Raw genomic sequence first — 24,528 nt, 5'->3', positions numbered from 1 at the left:
ACAGAAACTGCATAGCTAAAGAAAAGTTATTTCTTTAACTAGTTTAGCAAAGAGCTTAACTAGTTTAGCAAGAGCGCGGGCACCTCCGATTTCGACCTCAGGTTGGCCGATGATGATGACAGGACTTCTCGCTTTGTACCCATCCAAAAGCACCGAAACGCATAGGATTGTTGTGGAATCTAGCACATGCAAGACATTGCGTGGTCGACGTTAAGGGGGCGCATGATGCCCCGGCAGCGCTTTCTGGGCCTCCAGGAGCCCCAAAACGGATTGTCTAGGATCGATCCATTGCAGATAGATCGTAGGCGCTGGTCTGACGGTCATAGGGCTCATAGCAGCTGGATGGCTTTCAGACTGCCGGTCATGGGAACCCGGGAGGCGTGCTGTTGGTGCGGGGCAAACCAGGGCTGTCGGGTGACCGGCGGACATGGATGGGTGCACCACCAATTGATATACACACAGGGACGTATTCTAATCGGGGCGCTCGGCGGTACTCCGCCTGGAGCAAGCAGGTTCAACTCCTGCCGTCCTGTTCCTTTCATCATCCTCCCACAAAGAGTCCCGGGGACCAGTCGGGTGGTTATGACGATGCGGTGGCGGCTGCGGTGGTGGCGGTGGCCGCTGGCTATCACGGTGCGCCCGTCACCGCTGCGGCAGCGGCAGCAGCGACGACCAGCCTGGTGGCGCAGTGCAGCAGTGCGGGCCCCGGGTGGGGCTTGTACGGGAGGGGATATGGCGGGGACCAGTCGGGTAGCTACTAAGGTGGCCATGGGGGTTTTACGACCAGTGACATGCATGGCCTGGGACTGCAGCTACCAGCTACATGGCGGGGTGACGAGTGGGGCGCTCTTGTTTGGTGGGCGAAACCCTGGAAGGGGTGCACAACGCACAGCAGGTCCCGGGTTACGGCAGTGGATCTCAGGATCGAGGTTTAGTGGTGACGGGATCAGCAATGTTGCCAGTGTCGGCAATGTCTCCGAGTGGGGATGTGGGCACGGAGGGGGGCGTAGGTGACACGTCCACAGCGGATTGGACAGGCGGGCTTTACTAAAATCATAATTGGATACGGTGGGAGGGTGGTGAGCATGCCGATTGAAGCGGAGGCATGAGGACGACGGGCAGTGCTGGCTGACATTTACACAACACCGGTGCCAGCGGAACAATGTATGTGGGATGTGGCGGATGGAAACAAGGAGTAGGCTCATGGCGGCTGCAATGAAACAAAGGACATGCGGACCCAGGCTGGGGACCTCCTGGCGGAGAAAGGCCCAAGACACGCTGTAACGGATTTTTTGGGTTTGCGCAACTTTGGGAGAAGAGAAAACAGGCGGGGCCTTCAGGCGTGGTTCAGTAGAGGGGGATTCCCCCGGCTGCCGCCGCACACATCACGAGCCAGGATAGGTGTGCCAAGACCTCAAGCGGGGCTTACAAGGTGGGGGGACCATTGGGGGGTTGGTCGGCCTATGGGTCCACGGTAATCATAATTCACTCATGGCTCTCCATGGCAAACGTGTAGGCCCGTGAGCTTAGCCATTTGCCTCATGCGAATCAACGAACAGGCTGTAATCCTGCGACTGCTCGCCTCTCTTTCACTCTACAAAGCGGCTCTTTCCTGCAATTGCGTACTCTTACACTGGTCTTACGTGGTATAGTGCTACTGTACTGGTTTCATCCACCGTCGCCCTGTCACTATGTCAGTGAAAGCACAGAGAGGTGGATAACCTTCACGGATTGGGATGCAAACGCAGTAGATAACAGGCGCCTTCTAAACTTTTTGTTATTTCCCCGTATCCTACCAACAGGGCGCGAGACTAGTCCTCTGTCGTCTTCGCCCGAGGGTAAGCCGCGGGAGGGCCGCAAGCTCTTCCGGATCTCTTCCTCAAATCCAGCCTGTCTAGGAGTGCGCTGTGATGTACAAGAATTGCGGGGGACTCTTTGTGGGATGATGATGAAAGGAACAGGACGGCAGGAGTTAAACCTGCTTGCTCCAGGCGGAGTACCGCCGAGCGCCCCGATTAGGATACGTCCCTGTGTATATCAATTGGTGGTGCACCCATCCATCTCCGCCGGTCACCCGACAGCCCTGGTTTGCCCCGCACCAACAGCACGCCTCCCGGGTTCCCATGACCGGCAGTCTGAAAGCCATCCAGCTGCTATGAGCCCTATGACCGTCAGACCAGCGCCTACGATCTATCGGCAATGGATCGATCCTAGACAATCCGTTTTGGGGCTCCTGGAGGCCCAGAAAGCGCTGCCGGGGCATCATGCGCCCCCTTAACGTCGACCACGCAATGTCTTGCATGTGCTAGATTCCACAACAGTCCTATGCGTTTCGGTGCTTTGGGATGGGTACAAAGCGAGAAGTCCTGTCATCATCATCGGCCAACCTGAGGTCGAAATCGGAGGTGCCCGCGCGTGAAGCTCTTTGCTAAACTAGTTAAGCTCTTTGCTAAACTAGTTAAAGCAATAACTTTTCTTTAGCTATGCAGTTTCTGTAGTCCGTTCATTTGGCATTATGTAAATGTGTGACCTCTGTCCGGCAGTCGCAGTTTCCATCTACCAAAGTATGACCGCTTTGTGCAAAATTTAAGCTACAAAGAAAAGCAATAATTAACTTAATTGGTGTTCCTGGCCTCGCCGTAGTTCGTTAGCCAACTTCCACTCCGCGGCATAGGCACTCCGGGAGGGGGGGGAGGGTGCAAGTCGTGAATGCATGGCACTTCAGGATTACAGGCCTGTAACGAGTTGAACTAAGATTTTCCAATTTCACTTAATTTTTATAAGGAGATAGAAGATGTCTATGTTGTGAGCGAGCGAGGTATTGTGCTCATTCCGAGCGAGGTATTGTGCTCATCATGCTTACGGCTATGGACTTGAGGTAACTCACGCCAATGCTGAAAAACCATGCTTTCCGTGCCCATGTCTCACACCTATTACAGCAAGTTTGATCAACTTCGCCCTTGGCTTAGCGGCGCCGTGGCTCAATGTGTACTGTTCACGTGGCTCATATTTAGCTATATACCCCTTAGCTAACCGACACTTCTTATGCATAGAGAGTACCGTATTTAGTGATGCAGCGATGTAATATGACAGGCATATTTCAATTTACAGACGTCGTTCTGCAGCTGCAGGCAGGCTGCTGCTGGCGCCGACAAGCCGCCGACAAGCCGCGCGCGGCCGGAACCCCATTATTGCAGAAGATTTCTTCAGCTGCATTTTCCATGACTGCCTTCAGCAATCATACTTCATCCCCAAGACTCCATCGGAAGGTTATCAGCTGAGATTTGATCGGAAATTGTGCAGCAGGTAAACCTACAAAACTAACATGCAGATACGCGAGCCTGCCTTCGACGTTTGCTATTCGAATATCCTGGCTCTGCAGCCCAAGATGTTCCCGACATAGTATGTACGCACCTGCCAAGTACGCACCTGCCAGATGTACATTTCATCAAAGAGTATAAACGAATTTTACCATTTCCGCCTCTTTGGCGTAGGAAAGAGTAACCTTCGGTAATATTCCCTGCCAAAGTAGTGCCGGTGCCATATCTGCTAATTTCAAAACCACAAAGTGTATATATGTCAGTAGTCCTTAGGCTTTGAAAAAACTCAGCTTGGAATAAAAGAGAATTTGCAGGCTCCTGCAAATGTTCCCGTCGTTGAGCAACCGCAATAGCTCACGTATGGGCAATCGAAACGGCGATCCGCTCCGGCATGTGCGGATGCCATGAGCGCGCGACCAGACCGCCCCACCCTTTTAGCATACAAACCCATGGCGCTTTCTTCAACCTCGCGAATTAAATTCTTAGCGACGTTGCTACGAACCCTTCCTGTTACCAGAGCTCTACAGCAGATGCCACAAGCTCGCTGGCCACCGGTCGCATGCTTTAGCTTCTGCAAGGTATTGGTTGTTAGGCGGGAAGGTTCTTGCAGCGCCCTGTCTGCCGGTCAACTGCTGCAACTGTGTTTCTCGACATTCTCGACAGTCTACGTACGAATACGAATGGTGGTCTGTTTAATAATGCATGATCACATCAATCAATTTTGCTATCATGCATGATTAAGGCCCAGCGTGCGTTTGACCATATTTTAAGGGTACACGTGTCCCAATTTGGTACTTGGTGCCTCCTGCTGGTACTTGGTGGTTCTTGGCAAGCCAAGTAACACTGTCTCAGCAGTGCGTGTGAGCAAGTTTGCACACACTGCTCATACTAACATATGCGTCTGGTGGAATGTGGGTGATGGCCTAACAAAGTTGGGGACGGCCCAGAAACTCGCTACAGAGCTGTAATTTGAGAGGTTAAGCTTAGCTGCCGTACAGTGGTGCGGAAGTGCCGTATTGAAGTGCCGCACAGTGTTGTGCATCTCTGCAACCTTCCTGCGAAACGAAATATTACGGGTGTCCTATGTGTAATGTACAGGAGTCCATTTTTCATACTTTATGGCCAGCCCAGCCTGGCTAAGAGTTACACCCGACTCAAACAGGATGAGACACGTTACAGGATTAGTTAACAGCAACTGTGCATACGTGAGGATTAGTTTTGCACCTGGCATCTCAGGATGAGGATTGTGACACCAGCTCAAGGGATGGGGATGGGATCCTGGCTGACAGCTTTCGGATCTGAACACAGCTGCAGGATGGGGATGGCCCTGGTCGAAGGGATGGGGAAGGGACCCTGGCTGGCAGGATGAGGATTGGGAGGACACAGCTGCAGGATAGGATTGGAAAGCCTGGCCATAGGATTGGGGATGGGACCCAGGCTGGCAGGATGGGAAACCTGTCTCAAGGGATGGGATTAGCACCGGGCCCCTAAGATGTGAGATGGGAGTCGGTCACCCCAGCCAGGATGGGGGGATGGCTGACCACTACCACCCCCCGGGATTGGGAAATTAGACCGTTTTTGCAACCCTCTGGTCTGCTTGCATCTTCTTGCATCTCCCCCCAATCTGCTGATTGGGCGACAGCCAGCAAGTCAAAATAATCCTTCTTCTCAGGCGCCAGTCATGTGCCTGATTTTCGTTGCAAGCTGCAGTTTCCCGGATGGCTGTTCCCAACTTCCCGCCGAGGAGTCAAAAGCTGAGATATTCGGCCATACACGCTGCTGTTTCCTGAGTGTAACACGGGATTCCGACACCCGCCGATCGGTGCTTTTCTAAAGTCGTGACACAACACACGCGGCCATCACCCATCGAACCACGACGACGAATGATCAGTAAACCTTGACGAACGACAGATTAATCTATGGGCCAGCCATGGGGTGCCGATAGTCCCAACCACAGCGCAACGCATCAGGCAAAGCACGTTTGGAGGATTCTATTCCGATCACCAGGTCATACTGACGGCCAGACAAGCACGCACATTTTTGCTTGCGTGTTTGGCTCAAGAGAGTCGCTTCGAGCTATCCCTTCAGGATAGCGGCGCGGGGAACTGCTCAGAGCTGCCACCTAACTGAATAGCACGATATGCATTTTAACGGGGTACATAATATTTTGGTCACAACCCGGCAGCGAAACGCACACATGCACAACGGACGGACATACACGCATATAAGATTGCCTATGGCCGTGGCCATATGATTCTTAAGGATAGTATGAAGGTAGGGCACTAGTGCCCTACCTTAGGGTTTATCACATCCAACATTCTAGATGTTGTCCTTTGAGGCCCAAACGACTGACGTAACGCAGCGCTTTAGATAGGAAGCACTCTTTGTTGATGTTGTTACAGGGTGGTTAAGCTTCACCAGTGGCCTCCTTCCCGAGGCAATGCCCTGCTCTCCCCTGCTAGAGGGGCACCCTAAGCCATTCACCCCATCCGACTTCAGAGTGTACTCTTTGAGTTTGGCAACTCACCACCAGCATCCAACCAAATCTAGCGGATCAACAGCGCCTCAACTTAGTTCCAGGTTAGCTCGCAAGTTGATTTCATCACGTCCTTCACCGCCCGTATGATGGGGGGCCACTTCCCATTTCACCACCCCTCAAACACCCGAGAGGTCATCAGGCGAATTTGAACCCGAGTCGGCCGGGAGCAGAAGTCAGGCCTTAACCTCTGCCAGCCGCCTGCCTTTGTTATCTTATAGTAAGGAGAGCTCCTCGTTAGCGTTACGCTGCTGTGTTGTTTTCCTAAAACCAACCCGAAAACGTTATGTTTGAGCGTTTATGCGTGTGATGAAGTCCCAGTCCTGGATAGCGCCGTTGCCGTTATGTGGTAGTTAATGAGGATGGTTGAGGAGCATCTTGACGGTTCATTTGGCATAAGGCCTTTCTTCCGCTTATCCTACATAGATAGCACGAGCTAGGTATCTGACCAGGTAGGATATCGTGCACACAACTACATACATGTGCATACCTGAATCCGAGCATTTTGTGCCAGAACTTGGGTTCTGGCTGCAAGTGCCTTTCTCAACCCTTAAGGTGAGGAGCGCTCCATCGATATCATTCGTAAGGGAAATCGGTTCAGCGGACACCTGAACCTCTCACCTCTCACCAGACACACAAGCATTTTGTCTCATGGCCCCTTATCATCTCTACCTAAACCTGGCGCAGCCATGTCACATGGCGTGTGCAGCCCAACCCCACACGTTTGTAAGCAATTGCAAGGACAGCCAAGCAAGCAAGCAGGTGACAGGGACAAGCGAATACACAAGTGGTCGCCGCAACTGGTGATTGTGGTCTCCGTGCTCCAGTGTTATTGCCTCTGTTGCCCTCCTGCTGCTGTTGTTGCTGCTGCTGCTGCTGCTGCTGCTGCTGCTGCTCTGCCCTGGTGTGTTTGCTGCCTTGCGGGCAAGCTCGGCCGCCTTAATGGCTGATTCAAGCTTCATGTACTCCGCCTCCCATTTAGCGTTAGGTACCCCATGCAAACTGCGCATCAAATCCCATCCGTGGTAAAAGGCCACCAAGTCCTTCGCAGCATCCTTTGCTACACAACCCACACCTGAATCCATCGCCATTTGACCCCTCATTTCACCTCCTCGGGCTGTTCTTCTGGATTTGCCACCTTCACGGCCCCCTTTCCACGCATGCTGGCTGGCTTCCTTGGCTGGCTTCCTTGGCTGGCTTCCTTGGCTGGCTTCCTTGCTGGCTTCCTTGCTGGCTTCCTTGATGTCCGTAATGGCCTTGTGAACCTTGACCGTCCGGGAAGTCCGTCCGTCCTAGCATCGCCTTATTTTTCGAGTTGCCTCGCACACCACCGAACAAACACGCAACGTGATTAAGCTCCGGACGCTTGTGCTTGACATGCGCCCTCGTCTCCGCATCATCATGCTTGCCCGAAAAATCAATCAGCAGACGGCTGAGCGCTTCTTCGTACACGTGAACCAGACACATCTCCACCGGCGGTGTCAAGTTCCCCACCCGCGGGTGTCAAGTTCTCCACCCGGCCGGGTCTGTTTCCGGCTTGCTTGGAAAGCCGTCTTTCTTTCCGGCTTGATCTTACGTGCAAAAACTCTCTTCCGTGAATCATTAAATCTCGTCGCAAGAATATCCATGAGATAGAGAGTTTCGCACCTGCCTTAGTCATGGTCGAGCGGATGTGGATCATGGAAGCAGACCTGCCGCAGACGGGTAGGTGGGCTATACAATGGCTCAGCAGTCTTCAACGATGACCCAACGTGCGCCAGGGCGGAGACGACCTCAAGAAGTACCTCCTCTCTCTACCATCCGCCAGCTTCTATCCGCACGCCAATCGCCCCGGTACCGTATACTCCGAAACCACTTCACCCGTGATTGCTATATACTAGCAGGAAAACATGTTTTCCTTGCTTAGCTTTTCACGCTGCAGAAAAGCTATGCCGTATGCACGGTCATGCAGGCCCAGGATGGTGCTGGACTAATCCATCGTTATAGCGCAAGGACTGCGCGCTTGTGGATTTATGTTGCGTTAATGCCTTCCACACAAAGGATTTGTCGAATAACTGGATACAAAAATGGCACCGCGCTTGGCAGCTACGCTGGGCGGGGGATGCAAACAGTAGGCGCCATCAAACGCCTATACTTAGTTTGATTTTACAAGAGATAATAAGTTGAGAGCTCTTACTCGCGAAGCTAGCGTGCGGACGTTGATACGGGATGTACGAATTGTTACTTGACTGTGCCGGGCAGGCTGCAGATTGATCGCCAAGTTTTCAAGTATTCTGCAAATTGAAATATACCTGCAGTCTGTAATTCTACTTTGATCATCTGCAAAAACCTGTTAGCAAGACACCCGTACTCCGCTCTGCATGACACTAATCCCGATCTACATTTTGGGTGCCCTTGATGTCTGGTCTGGAGACAATATTGCAATTTGCGGTTTAAGGTCCTGATTTCAACTCCTAATAAAACCCCCGACATTGTCGGGAGCGTGAGATTGTTGCTAGCTGCTGAGATGTGGACTAGAGGTCACTTCTGATGGACCGAGATTAGCACGCTAAATTGGTGGCAATTGTTGAACCCTCTGTCTATACGGATGTTCAGGTGACATGATGAGGAGGGATGCAAAAAGACAGAATCAACCTCCTTGGACTTGCAGGTCGTATGGCGTGGTAATGGGGGATGATGCTGTATAGTATTCCAGAGTATTCAATCCTAGATATGACAATCCAAATGTGTTCAAAGCCTCCCGCTCTGTAACAGCAACAGCAACGAATCCCGGGTTACCTTTTGGGTGCCCTTGACGGCTATTAAACCATCGTGAATGGGTCGTGCTATCACACGGGGGATAATACGTGGCGATTGCTGAACTGCGTAGTCGTGCCTACGGATATACCTCAACCGCAGAGAGATAAAACTCCGTACGACATGTTAGCTGCAGCTAACAGCTGTTTGCGCCAAGATGTGTGTGTGGTTGTTACAGTGGCCTCTCTAGACTCGTGAAGAGTAGAGCCAGCGGGCCATTTGCTGGCCGTGCAATATTACTGCACCTGAGACGATCAGGCCACACAAGACACCCACCCAGACCAGACAACGCAAGTGTCACCTAGACAGCCAAAAGCAAACCTTAAAGGAAAGCTCAGGACCCGCAACTACAGGGGAATTTGCCATTAGACTTCCCAATTGGCGAAAGTCCTCGGAACCCCACCAGGTTGAGAACATACTCATGCGCTTGCGTTCCCCAGTCCATAGGAGCATATACAAAACGAGGCCCCACGTCACATCCTAAGCCTTGCATTCACACCTTGCCTGTTTTGGACAGCGTATTTTCCTCGTTGTTGTCGGCCCGCCGGCAGCCTTGCCTGATGAGGCTCGTTACTCAAAATTGTTGCTTTCATGCACAGCATGCACCTAATGAACAAACTGGCTAGAATTTATGGAGAAAATCAATCAAGCTGACATTCTTTTGGAATACAAGTAAATGATGGTAACTTTTTCATCCATAAGTGCGAGAGCACCCCGGCATCTCGTTCCGCCGATACTCGGCGATCATAGCGCAATCCTTGCTGGCATCATTTTCATACGCCACCTTCCTGATTGCATATTAAAGCAAACTGCTTCCCGTCTACCCAACTCGCGAATGAGGGTGTAGTCACATGTTTGCGCCAGTGGGCAGCACGTGGACAATGTGGCATTACTTAGTTAGGATCTGAACGCGCCTATACGTCCCTGATTAATGACAAAGCAGCTTCCCCGCGGGGGAGCTGCTTTGTCATTAATCGGGGACGTACGAGACGACCGGCCGGTCGTCTCGTACGGTCCGAGCGAACGTATATGACATCAGATGCCACAAAATCACAAACGTAATAAAGTAAAAATATCCTTTTAAGATGTGCACGTCGTTTGCAGAAGCCGAGTAAGCAGAAATTGCAGGAATACATTGTTTTTTTAATGAATCAAGATTTAAGGCGCTTTCAGGGTCGAAGATGGCTATAATATATGTTATGGATTTATTTACAAAAGATTACAAACTTTAGCAAGTGCTAACGCTGCCGATTGCGGCATGTGTGCCGGTCACCGACGCAGACCGACGCAGACCGACGTCCACCAGCGCCTAGTTGGAGTTGGAGATACAAATACAAAAAGATATTGAATTTACACATCATGTAAAAATATATCCCTATACATTAACGGATTGTATTGTCTCCGGACAAAGCAACAAGGCCATGTCACAGCCGTGTTCGGATTTACTGCATGTGCACGTGCTTGTACGGGTGTGTGTGGTGTTGTTACAGTGGGCTATCCAGACTCGTGAAGAGTAGAGCCAGCGGGCCATTTGCTGGCCGTGCAATATTACTGCCCTGGTCATCTCAGGGATTCCGAAGACGCGCACCCAGACCAGTCAACGCAAGTCATCTAGACAGAAGACTCAAAGGGCAGGGTCCGAAAACCGCGACCACGGGGGAATTTGCCAATAGGCCGCCCATTTGGCATAAGGTTACGGACCTTCACAAGAAGGACACCAACAAAAAGTGTGCGTGCGGCTGCTACGGCTGGAGTGTGTCTGACTAGCTTCGACAAATGCAACACCCTAAGCTCCACAGCCTTGACTTCTCCAAAATTCTTACATATATGTCAATCCTCTTTCGGTGGGAGGGCTCGAGCCTGGCGAGCAGCTTTGCTTGCGGCGCCTCACCAAGTTCTGCAATGGAATACACGAATTAACGTGTCGTTCACATTCGAGGCCAATCCTAGGCGATTTCAACTTGGCGGGGTTAAAAAAGGCTATGAAATCTATAATAAAAAACTCTGGGCGCATCCAATCGGAATTCTAGGCCCGCTATCGTCCGCCCGCCTCTCACGACTGAGGCTTTATACCGCATATATGTATAAATATATCTATGTGTGTTACATGGTCGTGGGGTTGCGTACCCCGTATCTGCAAACCGCCCAATACGAGGGCTCAAGGGCTGCCAGGTCGCCTATAAGCGCCATCCCACCTCGTACCATCCCGTTCTGGAAGCACCCTATTGTCCGAACTGTGACGTCCAACGAGTCGCTTCGGGTGTGAGAGTATTTATTGTATAATGGCCAGTGCCCCCAAAACAATTATTTTTTGTAAATTGTAAATATAAGCAAAATGGCCAGCTTTCTTTTGATGTAGGGACCAAAACTTTAAATGCAAACTATAAAGGACATTTCGGGCAGCTGAAGGCATATGGCCGCAGACTTTATAGAAGTTTAATCTTTTGGAAGCTTAATGTTTAATGTTTTGGTTATGTGAGTTTTTGTACGTCCCGCTGTCGTGCGCCCATGCAATTTTGATTAAGCTATAATGTGCCTAATTAAACAAGGCCTCGCTTATTCAAATAAAGCAAGCATCAAATTTATTTCCCCTCAAAAGCTTCAAGCTTTTATCTTTTTAGCATTTACGCGCGCGCTTTTTATAGTTTTTGCCTATATTTGGTAGACATATTAGCCGCTAGAAGCCGGGGTTGTCTCGTAATTTTTATCTCAACTCATAACCTTCATGGAGGGTGTCCAGAGCTTTATCTCTTCAGGATTTGTTCCTGCTTGGTACGCGGACGCGGAGGCGGAACACATTATGGTCGCAGCGAGCCCTGAAAGCTGCTCGTCCCTGAGCACTGCCACCTCAGCCGGCGAGACGCACTCCATCGCCTCCAGCACAAGCATGAATGGAAGTTGTATGTCAGTCACAAGCAAGTTTGACGACAATGTGCTGCGGACGAGCATACCAGCGACAGCCGGCGTAAGGTGTGGGTCTGCCTCTATGCTCGGAGCCCAGACTCTTTCGCTGACTTTGGGTAGCCGCAGCGCCACGACAGGCCTTGTCGAGCTCAGGTAGGACCTCATCTTGATTTCGTTATGATTACAACTATGATAACAACTTTGTCCCACCGTTCCCTTACCTTACAACCGCGATACGTTAACTCTACGGGCTCGTGAAAAGTTAGTCTCGTGCACAGGTACTGCCACTGCTATCTTCGCGGCATATAGTCAAATCCTCGTATGTTCCTAATGTGCTCCACTATCGCGACAGCAGTTAGCACAGACGCTATGGATTTGTGACGTGAACTAAAAAAAGAGCGGCTGCAGATTACTGATGGTGCTCGGTGCTCACATGACACTTAAGCCCGGTCCTCACGCGCCCAGGCGGCGAGGCCACGGCAGCGAGGCCTGTATACCACCACATTGCAACATAGTACTCATCCCCACCAAGTGCCGTACGCTACACGGTCAATCAGCAATTTTCCGCCAGGCACAGCATGTCGCAGGGTTGCCATGCAATGACGCACCGCTTCCGCCTCACCCTCGTGCCCGCTGCCCCTCTTGCTCAGCGATTATCCGGCGGACCGCTGCGGGTTTGAAAGACTTCGCTCAACGCACCAACAACAGATGAGTAGTGCATCGCGGCCATTGGAGATCGCATTGAGTGCCTCATCTGCCTGTCGGACGGAGGCTGCTGATGTATCCACGACTTCGGACTTTCGTCCCTTCGCCTGCCCAAGCTCCCACCCGTCCTACCCTCACCATGACAATCGTCATGACGACCCTGAGCACGACGGCTACTACCAGCGGCTTGACGGCGAGCACCGAGCACTGCTTGTAGGCTGGATGCGCCAGGTTCGCGAGGCGTTAGATCTCCATCTGTCGACTTTGTTCATCGCCACGTCCCTTCTTGATCAGTTCATGGCGACCTGCCAGGTAGACTGATTGGAGGGAACGTGGTAGCGGGGAGAGAGGAGCAGGCCGGATGGTCAGTGCGACTACTGCCTTGGGTGCCGACTATCCGATCACAAACACACATGCATGTGCTGCACCTTCTGGAGCTGTATTGCCCTGTGAAGGCGTGAGGTTGCCCCATACGAACCCTTCCACACAGCCCTTGAGCCGCCGCATGGCCCGTACGGGAAGGTTGGCAGGTACCCGGGGGTTTAGCATCCTCAGCCACGCGTAGCAAGCGGACATGCACATACATACATAAGTACACACGAACATATACAAACGAACACATACAGACGAACATATATACACGCACACTTACACACGAACACATACACACGAACACTTACTGTCACACCCCTAGACGCTCGTCTACTACATACACGTTATGCTTTTGCATTACACTGACTGCCCCCTTAGCGCACCCACCCAGCCACCCACAATTGCCTAATCGGGCATGCATGCATGCGCGTCTGCTATACCCCAGAACCACTATAGCCATGGGTGTCTCAAAAGCGCACTAGTTGGGATTCTCCCTCATTCTGGTCGCTGAAACCCCTCCCCTTGGCACTCACCCCCCTAGGATGTCCCCCCGAACGACATCCTCAAACTCGTGGCCCTTGCCAGCATGTCTGTGGCGGTTAAATATAACGAGGTAGGCAATGACGTGTGGAGGTTAACGTACGACATGGTAGTACGGCAGGTTCCATCGCACAGGAATGTCGATATCGTATTGCGCAGGCGGTATCAGTAAACACAATCCACAGTACACAGCATGGCGCGTATGACGCCCTGACGTTATGTTGATGTCCCTCCAACCCCGGCATACGTAACCTCTGGGCCGCGCTCCTCTTTCCAACCCTCTGTCACGTGTGTGCGGTGATCTGCGGTTTCTCGAGACCGACATCATTGCCTCTTTCCTTGGCGCCCTTTCCTGCTCAGGCAATACACGTCCAGCCGTCGGCTTGGCTGGGCTTGGCGGTGAACTCGACGGGCCGCAACCTGTACCGGGTGAGTCATGCATCTGTACGGGTCGTACACATCGTACATATGCAGACTTACTTTTAAGGAGCCCTATATTCTCATCAAGCCAGGCTGCGATAGTCAAGTATCAAATGGAGCGGACTGGCAAAATGTTATAGGAGCTTGGCGTGTATTAGACAACGAAGGGGATTTTTCCCTGCTCCTGTGTTCCCTCATGCACGACGAGGTACAGCCTGGAGCAGGTCTTGATTAGGCAACCCAGCAGCATTCCAGGATATTAATGAGTGTTAGATTAGAATCCATTGGAGGACTTCGCCACCGTTTTCGGTGCCCTGCGGCCTCCCTCCTCCCTTCCTTCACAGCCCTTCCGCCCTTCTCCCTTCCCCTCTCCATGGGCCCCTCTCCCCCACCGCACCCCCTCCCCCACCCCACCCCATCCATCAGGCTCGAGATCTGCAGCGGTGCGAGTTCACGTTGCTGCAAACCATCAACTGGCGCCTGCACCAACCAAACACCTACACCTTCCTGGAACACTTCCTCAGCATTGTGTGCCCGCAGCGCCACCTTGCCTCTGTCGAGGGACAGCTGTTTGACGGCGATGGCATCAGTGCTAACGGCGGCCTCTGGGGCAGCACCGGTGGCGCTGCCGCCGTCCCATCTGCCATCGCCCGAGCTGAATTGCATGCCGACTGCCATCACTATAGCATGTCGGCGGAAATGGAGGCTGAGATCGCTGCCACGGCGTGTGGATTGGCGGTGAGCGGCACGTTCAGTTTTTAAGGCTGCATGGCCAGGGAAGCATGACACAGTCGTTTGCATGCATAGTATTATGCTGCTTACGTTGCCCGATGGAACCGACAAAGGGGCCGAAGGGGTTAAAAGGAGGACAGATAGAAAGGGAAGCTCCAAGCTGCAGAACTGGCGGCATAACGACCAACACGGTCATCACATATGTGGGCAGATATACATACGAGTTTATCTGGACATGAGGGCTCCCTCGGGGCCGTATGATGGGTCCTCGCCACCTCTGAAGGACACTGAGCGCAACTCCACATACATACATACATACATACATACATACATACATACATACATACATACATACATACATACATACATACATACATACATACATACATACATACATACATACATACATACATACATACATACATACATACATACATACATACATACATACATACATACATACATACATACATACATACATACATACATACATACATACATACATACATACATACATACATACATACATACATACATACATACATACATACATACATACATACATACATACATACACACGCCTCCAGTGAATGGCTTTCCATATTTGCCCTTATGTTGGCCGGGGACCTGTCGGATGGGGTCTTTTCACCCTCGAGTAGCGAGTGTTGATCCCCTAGGCCAACACACAAGCATGCGGCATGTGACACACAGGAACACAATGCCCCACTTCATGCGTTCGGTGTCCTTGGATGCAGGAGATGACGCTTCTGCACGACGTCTTTTTGTCATACGAATGTTGTACCATTGCGCTGGCGTGCATCACGTTGGCACAGCGGATGGTAATACCGGCAGGCGCCGAGACCGCGACGGCATCGCCGGTACGACAGCTTGCCAGGATGTACGGCTGCCCGCCGCCGCAGCCGCCGACGGCCGTCGCTCTTGTATCAGCCGCTGTCGGTCTACCCTTGTCACGTCTGGCACCTGGACTTGCAGCCTGTACGGAAGCCCTGAAGTTGTGGTGCTCCGGATCTCCAATGGCGGTGTAGAAGTTCGAGTCCAGGGGAGACGTGTGGCGTGAAGAACCCCACAGTCTGGGTCTGAAAACACTTGAGGATGGCCGCATGTATAACCGGTCCCCCCGAAGGTTTCGCCGAGGTGGGTCCCATCCCTCCACCACCACCTCCATGACCCCCAAGCCGTTATCGCTGTGAGGCGTCGGGTGCTGGTCAGTCGGTTTATGGTGCGGAAATCATCATGACCCGAATACCCTTAAGCCAGGTTTTAAGGGGGCCGCATCCATGGACCGCTGTGTTTTTGCTCGTGGCTCCTCGATAAGCAGTTCTCCACAATAGGGACCGCGGATGGAAACATCCTTAATATGTACATACGCAAATAATTATAGCCCTCGTCGGCATTTCTGGGAAGACGTCAAGTAATGGGTCAATGTTTGAGACAGACACACCCACATGTGCCGGACTGCATGCAAGTAGGGGGAGGGGGTGATTGACGGAGGGATACATCAAGGCTGTCGCACCGTTTTGACTCCTAAATGACATGGTGGTATGCGGGTGTGCATTACTCGCATGTACATCGTTGCTGCAGAGGATCACACTTGCGTGTCTCGACATTGCCATGGCCTTGGTTGCTCAGGTCAGCGGGGAAGAACCTCGCATTCAATAGCCTGTACGGTATGTACAGGATTGCGTACGGAGATATGCGGGTGTTGTGTTCTTGTTTACCTGACTGAGGCGGCTGCAGCGGGTGGCATAGCAGTGGTATATCCGTTGAGTGCCCATTCTTGCGCAAAAGCGTTTGTATGCATACTCGGTGGAGCTGATAACATACCCATCGAAGCCATCGTGGATGCGACGCGGATGCAAGGGACCTAGCAATGAAGATACTAATGACTTGACCTTTAGCGATTGCATGCATGGGAGGCGCTAGCTACCGCAAGCAAGATGATGCGCATTCCGGTGCATTGGATGTCTCAGCAGATAGAGCAGTGCGGTTGTGCGGTTATGGTTGCGGTTGGGGCAGGAAGATTCATAACCCGACGGCAACCAGCGGCAGCAGCAGCAGCAGCAGTTAACAGTGACTTTATGCAGCGGTACGTTTTTGTGCATGTGCATGGGAATGCAAGGAAAGGGCTTGGGTACATCGTGACATGACCCTACCTACCTTACAACCTACCTAGCCTAAGCAGGTAAGGCCTCATGACGCGAATGCTGTGGGCTGCTGACTCGCATCATGTAGAGACCTGGTGCATAAGAGCAGGTGGGGGCTGTTGTTGGAGGGCGGGTGCATCGGCGGGCGGAGAAGGTGCTTCATCTAGCTTACGTGCAGCAGCGAGCGGCTGATGAAGTGCTGAATGGAGGCGGGAGGCGGGCAGCAGTGACTTAATTCATCATGCGGATGCGAAGATGACCTCAAAAACACCTCCCGGACCCAGCAGACGGACGGAGCTTCGGACTTGGGTGCGCTTGATAGGATGGCTTGCATCGTTACATCGTCGTACATGTTGCTGCTGCGCTTTAGTTTTCCCTTGTACGATTCGCTACAAGGGAATCGTTATTACTATTATTATTGCACGATACGATGTGTTGTAGAAGGGAGGGTCTGATGGCGGCAGGGCGGGGTTCTTATGATGACGTGACGGGGCATCCGGTAGTCGCCAACTATACATAACATAGATGCGTTCTGCGATTAATAGTTGTAGGGTGGGATCAAGGCCTAGCGAGCTGGAAGGTTTCCCGCCCATGGGCACCCGCTGTTAGTCCCCTCGCAGTGGCAGCAGCACAACATCAACAACAACAACGGCGAGGAGGTTATTAAGTAGGTGAATGCGGATTCATACATCGTCTCCATTAATCTTATATAAGTATATGTATGTACAAATGCAATTACATAGTTTTCCGTTTTTAGAAGCACCAGAGTTTAGAAGCTGTCCGTCAATCACTCCTGTGGACGTTTGCGGGGGCAGTACGAGGAAACCGGTGGCTGGCCCCTTTCTTCCGGCGGAAAAAGAGATAGAGCGACTGAACGTGAGTGGTAGGTGGATAGATCGAATCGGATGATGGGTGGTTAAGATGTGCCTGCTTGTCTCGCACACATGCACATGTGATGCCGGGTGAATATATGCCCGTGTCTCATTGGCCGGGTTTATGTTGAAAACCGACGGACGTTCATACACCCGCCCCCGGTGGCCATCTTGGCAATCCTGCGAGCTGTATGTATTGCTGCAAGAGAGCGGATACTTATTGATTACGGCAGCCGTGCCGTCGTGTAATTATTCACATTAATTACCTACCCACAAATACCGCCGTACGCTACCGTACGGAATACGAATGAGGAGCTGTGATGACGAAGCGCCAGGATGAACGGATGAAGTAGACATCAGCAGCAGTGCAAATATAAGCTATGTTAGACTCAGCAAACCGCCGTGGACACCTCGGGTCCTATTACTGCTGTCGCCATTCACTGGTATTATGTATGTGAGTGCGGTCACTTTCCAACAAGATATTCGCATATCATGGATGCATGATCGATGTATTTAGGCACAAGCAAACCACCGCCGGGTCTAGGTGTAAGTTTAGCTCTGTAATAAGTGGATGCAGCTTTAGCATTATCTTTAGGCGAGTTAGAATGAGGTCACCTCATAAACCCACGATGGGTTTATGTACTTAAGGCTCCGATAGACAGGCAAGGGGTCGGCGGAATGGACGTTGTGAAGTTGGATCTTCGGATGCATGGTTCTAGTGGGCTCCTGTCCAGCATATACTCGCTGGAGTTACCAAGGAAAAACCCCACAATAACCACTTGGTCACTAAAGTTTCTTGAAGGATAGATGCTGGAAATGACCGACACTCATATACCAGTGGAAGTGGGGGTCCAGTGGGGATCCGGCGCTTTGCTGGTCTTAACAATAGATGAACTTTTGTGATAAAAGTTTTACGGTCATGACACCATTATCTTTTTGTCCAGAAATTGCTAGGAGAAATCCACGATTTCCTAAAATTTTCAAGGTGCAATAATCTTGGAGATGCAATTAAAGTTACCATCGGTGAAAAAGTTTTAAATCATTAGGAGAAAGGGTGTTATGGCTCTGTGCTTTGGACCTCTATTCAGCGTTATTTTTGAGGAATATTTTGCGAATTCGGAATAAAATATTGTTCGCGGTCCTGAAAATTAAGAATGTTCCGACCATTCCTCCAGCCAAAAATGGACTGTCCATGCCAAAGCCGTTAGAATCTTACAGGAGACATACATGTTAACCATATCATAGTACTTTAATGCCATGGTTACTGTTAGGAAGGTCACGCCCGAAAGTCAACGAGGAATCGGACTGTTTCTGACCGGACCAAACGCTGCAAAAAATTCGGACCCGAAGCTCCCAAAGCGTGGCAGGCCACTAAAGCAGATATTAAACTTCACTGAAGCCATTAGCGACGTTATTGAAGACGGCGTAGAGGTCGTAGGCAATGTGAACGGAATGCTGCATCCAGCCGACGACAATGGCGCCATTCCGGTTGTCAACAGCGAGCGGGCCAAACGTTCATATGGAGACAATCGCGATGGGCCAGGAAACACGGGCGAGTAGAGGTCGATGGCAGCAGCGACCCCGGCGCTGCAGCTAAGACTCCTAACCCCACACTCCGCGGTGCAAAGACGCCCCGACCGCAGACGCAGCTGGTCGTGAAGGGGCAGAGCGACGGCGTGTGGCTGGAGAAGAAGGACAAGCATCCCCTCAAGTGTCAGCTGTACGTCGGAGCTATGTTTACATGGGCGCAGTGCATTACGGCGGATGTGGGTAAGGGGGAGGTGCACGACATGGTGCGCTGTGGCCCATGCACCCAGCACGAAGGGCACGAGTAAGTCATTTGAGTGCCGGAGGGAGACCCTTGGATCGCACGATACCTCCGCCGGGCACATGAAGGCCGTCAATGCAGCTCAGCTTCGGGAGGGGAAACTGGCACTGCAGAAGCTAAAGATGCCGAGCCTGGCGCAGCTCTTCACGCCAGGTAGGTCCGAGGCGGAGCAGGCCCGCCTGCAGCAGCTCCGCTTCCTCTACTGGCAGCTGGTGCGGGGCCGCCCCATGGCCGACTACAAGGCCGCTGAGGACATGTTCCAGCTGCTGCACGTCCCTCGCACCAGCACGTCGCACTGGAGCTTCAATTTGGGGTGTGAGCTGGCAGAAGCACCGGATGGCATGGTGATGAACAGGAGGCATCGACAAGAAGTCGTGTACGTGATGGATGCCAACTGGAGCCGGGTGCCGCTGCTCATCACCGTGGGTGGCTTCGTTGGCTGTGCGTTGTTTGGTCCGTAACTGTTGCATTTCTGTCACTTTGTGTGTTCACTGTTGCTGCAATGGTGCTACATCTGCAGGGCACACCGGACCGTTCCCCATCCCACCCAACCGCAGATGGTGCATCTGCAGGGCACGCCGGACGCTGCTAACATCACACTGCTGGTGCTCGACACGCTAAGCGTGGAGGCCAAACCTGATACTGCGGACTTAGCGTGGAAGCTGTTGGTGATCAGTACGGACGGTGCAAGCGTGATGACTGGTGTGCACAACCACTCGGGGAACGACTTGGTCATGGATGTGGTCATGCGGGGGGTTTCCTGTCATAGATCTGGTCATGTTGCCTCATGACCACTCATGAGGCCTCATGACCGGTCATGTTACCGGTCATGAGGCAGAGTCATGGTCATGACAGTTGTCATGCTCCTTGCGCAGCATGACGGATCATGAATTGCCACTCATATATGTAAATTCAGTCATGTTCCCAATGGTCATATGCTGGCTATGTGTTCATGTTTTGTTCCTTTCTAAAAAGTGACAATTATATGTACTCAATCCCCTTGATGCGGGCTGAGCTTGCTGCAGTGAAACAAGCTGCCAGGGCAGGTGCAGTGAAGGAAGCAGCCAAGCTGGGCAAAGGTGGCCAGCAGGGGCCAGCAAGGAAGAGACTGCTGGGGAAGCGCAAGGCGGTGGGTTAGCAGGCATGCAGCAGGATGCTGGAGTTGACAATCTTTGTGACCTGTAATAGATGGCTTGGTTGCATATAGATAAATGTATGAGGTCAGGCATTACTACTAGTGCACACACTTAAGTCCCTGGAGGTTTACGGATTGAGACCTGCAAGGAGTGAAGTTCATAGTTATGATATTGATAGTGGAAGGCAGTTGTGGTTCAGGAATGTAGTTGTGCTGCATGTGATCTGGCTTACTTGATAGGATGCTGCTAGCAGCGCTGGTGGGTGATTTACCTGAGTGGTCCACTGAAACATTGAGGTTTGTCACCTTAACAGTGTGGAGTTTTGGAGTACATACATTTATTTGTGATAGCAGACTTGGAGTCTGGAGCCCACATATTGATGGGTTGCTGGTCAAGACTTATATGCCCACAGTGAACAACTTCTGGGATGTGTGCAAAACATGTGCCAATGTGGTCATGGAGTGCAGTGTATGACTCATGTAAACAATGTAAAACATGTGCCAATGTGGTCATGGAATGCAGTGTACGACTCATGGAATGTGTGCAAAACATGGGCCCGGGTAGTCATGGAGTGCAGTGTACGACTCATGGAATGAGTGCAAAACATGGGCCAGGGTGGTCATGGAATGCAGTGTACGACTCATGGAATGAGTGCAAAACATGGGCCAGGGTGGTCATGGCCTGCATTGTTCCATCATGGAATACCATGCGCAATATGACCTGGTCATGTTCTGCATATTTATGAGCAGGTACATGACCACCTTTATGACCTCATGGGGTCATAAAGTGCAGCCATGACTGAATACGGTCATATTGCGGTCCCATGACCTGTCATAAATCCCATCATAAATCCCATCATGACCACGCATTTCATGACCCCAACCAGTCATATCCTGCACTTGCTTATGCAAACTATGAACTGATCCATGACCGGATCCATGACTTAATGACAAATTATGACCGGATCCATGACCACATACATGACCAAATCCATGACTTAATGGCAAATTATGACCGGATCCATGACCGCATCCATGACCAAAGCCATGACTGGAAAACCCATCCATGACCAAGTCTTTTCCCGAGTGAACGGATGTCGGTGAAGCTCAGCCTGGCTGCACCTTTCATCATCAGCATTCACTGCATGGCACACCGCACGGACCTTGCGGTCGGTGCGTTGGAGAAGGCGCCCGCCGTCACGGCGTTCCTGAGCGCCGTCAAGGATGTGCACAACTACTTCAAGCACAGTGCAAAGCGTGTCAGCATCTTCGAAGGTGCGGCCGAGGAGGCGGGGACGTCCGGCAACCAGATCCTGAGACTCGCAGACACCAGGTGCGGGGACGTGACTGACTGCCTTACCTTGTGTAATGATGCCTGTTTATCCTTTGTAGTTTCCTTTCGGAATATGGTTTGGGCGGACTTTTGGTTGTTAGTTAGGTTGTGTTGCTAGGGTCAGCAGACTCTTTTGTTCAATGGGTTCAACTCGTGTAGCACACACATCCGAACACGGTTTACTTTCCCGTTATGTTCCAGGTGGACCTGCGCGCTGCTGCCACTGCGACGGTTGCTCTCCGAGTACCCTGCACTGCTGGTGAACTTCTACGAGGAGGACGAAAAGCTGTACAGCCAGCTGCGGGACGCCCGTCTCTACATATCAATGCACGCCTTAATGCCAGTGTTGCAGAGCGTGGATGGATGTCTTCATCAAGCTGTGCCAAAGCCGTGGGCTAAACATTGGTGATCTGGTCAAGGCACACACGCGCCTGACGGGGCGCTTGCGGGAGATGTACCTAGATCCGGCGACCAGATATAAGACCGTTGAGTTTGCTGACTACCGGCAGCTGCTGCCTGCAGATGGCGACATCACAGCGACCTCGTAGGCGTACAAAGGTGACGATGACCAGGAGGTTATCGGCCTTAACTGTGGGGGCGCGGTGCACCCCTTCACAGCTGTGCCCCCTGATGCCGGGCGTGATGGCACGCCGGTCCACCTGACGCCGCAGTTGCTATCTGATGTCGCCACTGGCATGCTTGTCGGCGAGCTCACGACGCGTTTTCCCTCACACGCACCGCTGGATGCGTTCTCTATCGTCTACAGCGAATACTGGGAGGCTGTGCAAGCGCCAACCGTGCCAGACATCAAGGCGAAGCTCAAGAAGATCATTAAGGACCACTACTGCAAAGAGTGGGTGGGGCCCGGCGGCAGCAAGGTGCCACCGATGCTCGATGGCATGCTGCTAGATGCACAGCAGCAGCTATTCATCAGCACAATGACGCAGCTGGCTGCCGAGCAGCGCCTCACACGAATGAGGGGGCAGACGGAGCGGCGGCGGCAGGCAGCCGCGAAGGCGGAGGCACAGCAAAGCAAGCACGCCTACCATGCACTGCTGGACGACACACCAACCTCACGACGATGGCAGCGGATCAGCAACACGCCGGGTCTTGCGGGCTCCTTGACGGAGTTGTCAGCTTTGGCTAAGGTGGTGTTCGTGATGGTGCCTGGGTCTGTGGACGAAGAGCGGCAGTTCTCAGCAATGGCGTACTTGCAGGACCCAGCCCGCAACCGGCTGGACGAGCACCTCGCACTGTGCGAGCACATGTTCACGCAAGACTAGTTTACGACCAGCGCACGTTCCCCTTTGAGGCGGCACTGGAAAAGTGGAAGGCCGCCAGCAGCAGGGGCCGGTACATAATGAACCGCTAACTAGCGTGCAGCATGAACAGCAGGGACTGCAACCAACCGCAGAGGTTGTGTCTTGCGGTTCTGGTTCATTGCTGCTATGCATCATTACTTTTGCAATCTGGAAAGTCGAGTACTGTTATCTTTCAATGTGATGCAAAACGAACGAGGGTGAAGAACTCTATTCGATCGGTGCTTGAGTAGGGGTTAACTGGGCTGTGTTTGCTTGGGCTCTGCAACAGCAATCGCCCGTACAATCGGGGTTCCTGTCAAAGCGTCCAAGTGCGCGCCGCTTCCTGGCGTACGCAAGCGTGCAAGAGACACCTCTATGGAGAGATTGTGGTGTGCGCGTGTTGCGACATTCCCCAAACCCTGCGTATGTACGAACTAAACTATAACTCATCGGGGGTGGTCTGGGGGGCCCATAGCCCCCCCCAACGCCTTACAGATTCGGAATACTTTTATTCCCGCGATTAAAAACCTATTCCTCCGTTCGGACTGGAAAATTGACGGGAAAAAATGAAAAAAACTGCCTCTATTACCGGACATGGAAGGGGGTGTGCGGCCAAGATTAGTAGCGTAATTTTGACCAGCAGCCATGTTAATGGAGGGCTGTTTTCGCACGTGCGGGAGTATTAATAAGGTATTATGGCTTATTTCGGCCGGCATTGCATTGTTTGGGCCAGGGTGATAGTCTACAGTGGTCCCGATGCGCGAGCGATACCCTCCGCCTACGTACCAGTATTCGTGTGTGTGTTACATGGTTGGGGGTGCGTGACCCCATACCTGTAAAACTACCCATACGAGCCGAAGGCCCAAGGGCAATATCTATACGCCTAAAAGCCACGGAGAACAGGAAACACCGCACATCAGCCCAGACTAGCGTCCAAACGGGATGACTGAGTTTCGGTGAGCCCATATACGTTCCAACATCCTCGCCAGACGTACTGGTTCCCATTTCATAGCTTCCAACATGCTCTGTTGATGATCGAATCCCTCTTCAGCACGAATATCATTATAGGCTGGGCATTCCAATAACACGTGTATCTTATCCTCGATTCGGCTATTGGTACCACGATGTATTCGATTTGCGTCCTCATGCATATAGAAGGGAGCCTTGTGGGCCGAACTGCTGGTAAAACCCTAACCCTGGCCGAACATTGACATCGGTTTTAAAAGCTTAAAATCGTGGTAAATTCAAGGCACCGCGCTCATTTGCCTTATTATGTGCATTAACCGCACGATAATTATTTGCTTGATCGGTGTGGTTCGCTACTTCCTGAGTTCATGCTGGTCGAGCAAGTAGCTCGGTCATCGTACATTTCATCGTACATACGCCCGATTATCCCAGTAGTGAACCCCAACACGGACGAACTCTTAGCTTATAGCATTCAACAACGATGCTACCTGATTGTGGCATTTTCGGGGTATGGTGAGTCCAAGATCGCATCGAACAGACGATGCGTACTGCAAAGCGTAAGCATAGGTCGAAGGCAAGGCTCATTAATTGCGTGTGTACGTG

General features: G+C 51.9%; 2 protein-coding genes across 2 annotated transcripts; one reads left to right on the top strand and one right to left on the bottom strand.

Moving 5' to 3' along the window:
- Positions 1 to 210: 210 nt before the first annotated feature.
- Positions 211 to 3,444, bottom strand: VOLCADRAFT_96987 (uncharacterized protein; the record flags this gene model as incomplete). The annotated part of the gene is made up of 4 exons (XM_002955942.1): positions 211 to 383; positions 461 to 677; positions 891 to 974; positions 3,430 to 3,444. The coding sequence occupies 4 exons, from the start codon at positions 3,442 to 3,444 to the stop codon at positions 211 to 213; spliced, it is 489 nt and encodes a 162-aa protein (XP_002955988.1).
- A 7,933-nt stretch (positions 3,445 to 11,377) lies between these two features.
- On the top strand, positions 11,378 to 15,660 carry VOLCADRAFT_96986 (uncharacterized protein; the record flags this gene model as incomplete). Its single annotated transcript, XM_002956000.1, has 9 exons — positions 11,378 to 11,709; positions 12,022 to 12,087; positions 12,207 to 12,573; positions 13,175 to 13,246; positions 13,534 to 13,602; positions 14,020 to 14,331; positions 15,081 to 15,203; positions 15,470 to 15,480; positions 15,522 to 15,660. 9 exons carry the CDS (start codon positions 11,378 to 11,380, stop codon positions 15,658 to 15,660), a joined length of 1,491 nt encoding a protein of 496 aa, XP_002956046.1.
- Positions 15,661 to 24,528: the final 8,868 nt, after the last annotated feature.

The sequence above is a fragment of the Volvox carteri genome, assembly GCF_000143455.1.
Source record: "Volvox carteri f. nagariensis unplaced genomic scaffold VOLCAscaffold_56, whole genome shotgun sequence".
Lineage (NCBI taxonomy): Eukaryota > Viridiplantae > Chlorophyta > Chlorophyceae > Chlamydomonadales > Volvocaceae > Volvox > Volvox carteri.
Note: the sequence above shows the minus strand (reverse complement) of the source record. Positions and strands in the feature narration are given on the sequence as shown.